Genomic DNA, 1,772 nt, shown 5'->3' with positions numbered 1-1,772 from the left:
TTAATGTATCAAGTGTCTATATGCAAAGAAAAGCCAAAAACGATGGTTTTTATCATTAAATGAAGATATAGCCTAAAGGTGCTTTGTGAGCTTTACGGAATAACCAGGTTTCATTCGCCCGGGTCCCTGGGCAGTTGCCTACCTACACACTATTCAAAACAAACGTTCTATTTCTTGTGTACTAGCTGAAAACATCATATTAATATTTCCATGCAATAACTTACATCAACATCACAAACATGTCCAGCAAAAACCCTTAAAGGCTGATGAGAGTCAGTCGCCCACAACCTTGCTGTTCTGTCATGACCGCAGGATGCAAAATAATAACCATGGGGGCTGTTCAGAGAAAGACAGATATTAATCTTTATTTTTATCGTCTTTCTTTAGTCTTTAATGAGAGAAAAAAACTAATATTTTTTCAAACAAGTATGCATACATTTAGATATTTTTTTCAGTTCACTGATACCGTTAATGTAAGTATATATGATAACTTCAATTTGTAATTTAAATTATAATTATTTCAAATTAGGTTTTTTTAACTATATAGTGAAAAACATTCAATATACTTGTTTTTTTTTAAACAACACTTTCATTACCATTGGACATTTTGAAATTTGCTAATCCCATCATCAGTACAATAACTTTAAAACAATAAATTGCACATGTTGAATGGTAAGAGAAAAGCAGTCAGTGTTAAGGAGAATGAAAAGGAAAGAATCATTAAAGATTGTTTTCATTTGCTGAGGTGTTAGTTTAGTCTAACATGACAATTCTATTACTTTTTTTGGGGGGTTGAATGATAACAATATTAGGGTGTTTATAGACATTTTAGGACATTTAATTTGGTGTGAAATAGAGTAAAGGAAGTTTTAAATGTATTATAGCTATAAAAAGATGAAAGAGGCAAAGTTTCTAAATTTAGTTTTAAAGTGTGTCCATCAGGAAAAAAACAAAACAAAAAATGACATATCCTAAGAAATCCAAGTAAAAACGTTTCTTCCGAGATATCGATCTTGAACACCTCTACCCATGCAACTCAAAACCTGGGATTCTCTACAGCCTTCTTAAGGTTTATAAACTTAACACCTCATCTATAACATATTCTCTCATTGGTTCAAACTAGTCAATTGTATTGTCCCAGCATTCACACCTCTCATATCTAATTAATTCAATATTAATAATTTTCTTGAATTTGCCTAGGAAATATATTCCATACTTTCATTTTTAAACTATTGTATGGCTAGCTTGGATATAATTTCATTCTTTACCAATATTCTTGTTCTACGAAATATAGATATCTGCATATCAAATCCTTTTAACCCTAATGCAATGGATCACGTGTCAAAGGCCATATCATAGAGTTTGTTGACTTGCATTCAAAATTTTATTTAACTACTATTTTATGAAATTAAGTCAATAAGTTTAGTATCAAACTGTAGCTTATAATTCAAATTTTAGTATTATACATTAGTTAATGTCTTAAAAGTATATATTAAAAAACATAGCTAAACATCAATTTTTGTATGTCACATGGTATGTTGAATGCAGCACTGTTTCAAATTAGATGGATGTGATGTCAAAATACAAAGTCTATAGTTTTGTATGAATCAGGAACTCAAACTACCAATATTGACAAGCTAGAATATAAAATAAGAACCTTTTATCTTTTCTATTTGCTGAGATATATCTTATGTACTGAATCGAACACAGTGACCCCCACTCACCTTTTTCCATTTTTGGAAATGCTCCCCTATATACACTTACTTCAATAC

General features: G+C 30.3%; 1 protein-coding gene across 1 annotated transcript in view; it reads right to left on the bottom strand.

Annotated features, from left to right (window-relative positions):
• LOC106469289 (transcription initiation factor TFIID subunit 5-like) overlaps nt 1–1,772 on the bottom strand; it is a 66,484-nt gene that overhangs the window by 25,420 nt on the left and 39,292 nt on the right. The window contains exon 14 of the mRNA XM_013929775.2: nt 225–336. Coding sequence (XP_013785229.1) covers nt 225–336 — 112 coding nt within the window. The remainder of the gene's footprint in view (nt 1–224; nt 337–1,772) is intronic.

Source organism: Limulus polyphemus, unplaced genomic scaffold, assembly GCF_000517525.1.
Source record: "Limulus polyphemus unplaced genomic scaffold, Limulus_polyphemus-2.1.2 Scaffold3399, whole genome shotgun sequence".
In the NCBI taxonomy this organism is placed as follows: Eukaryota; Metazoa; Arthropoda; class Merostomata; order Xiphosura; family Limulidae; genus Limulus; species Limulus polyphemus.
This window is presented reverse-complemented; position numbering and strand designations above follow the sequence as displayed.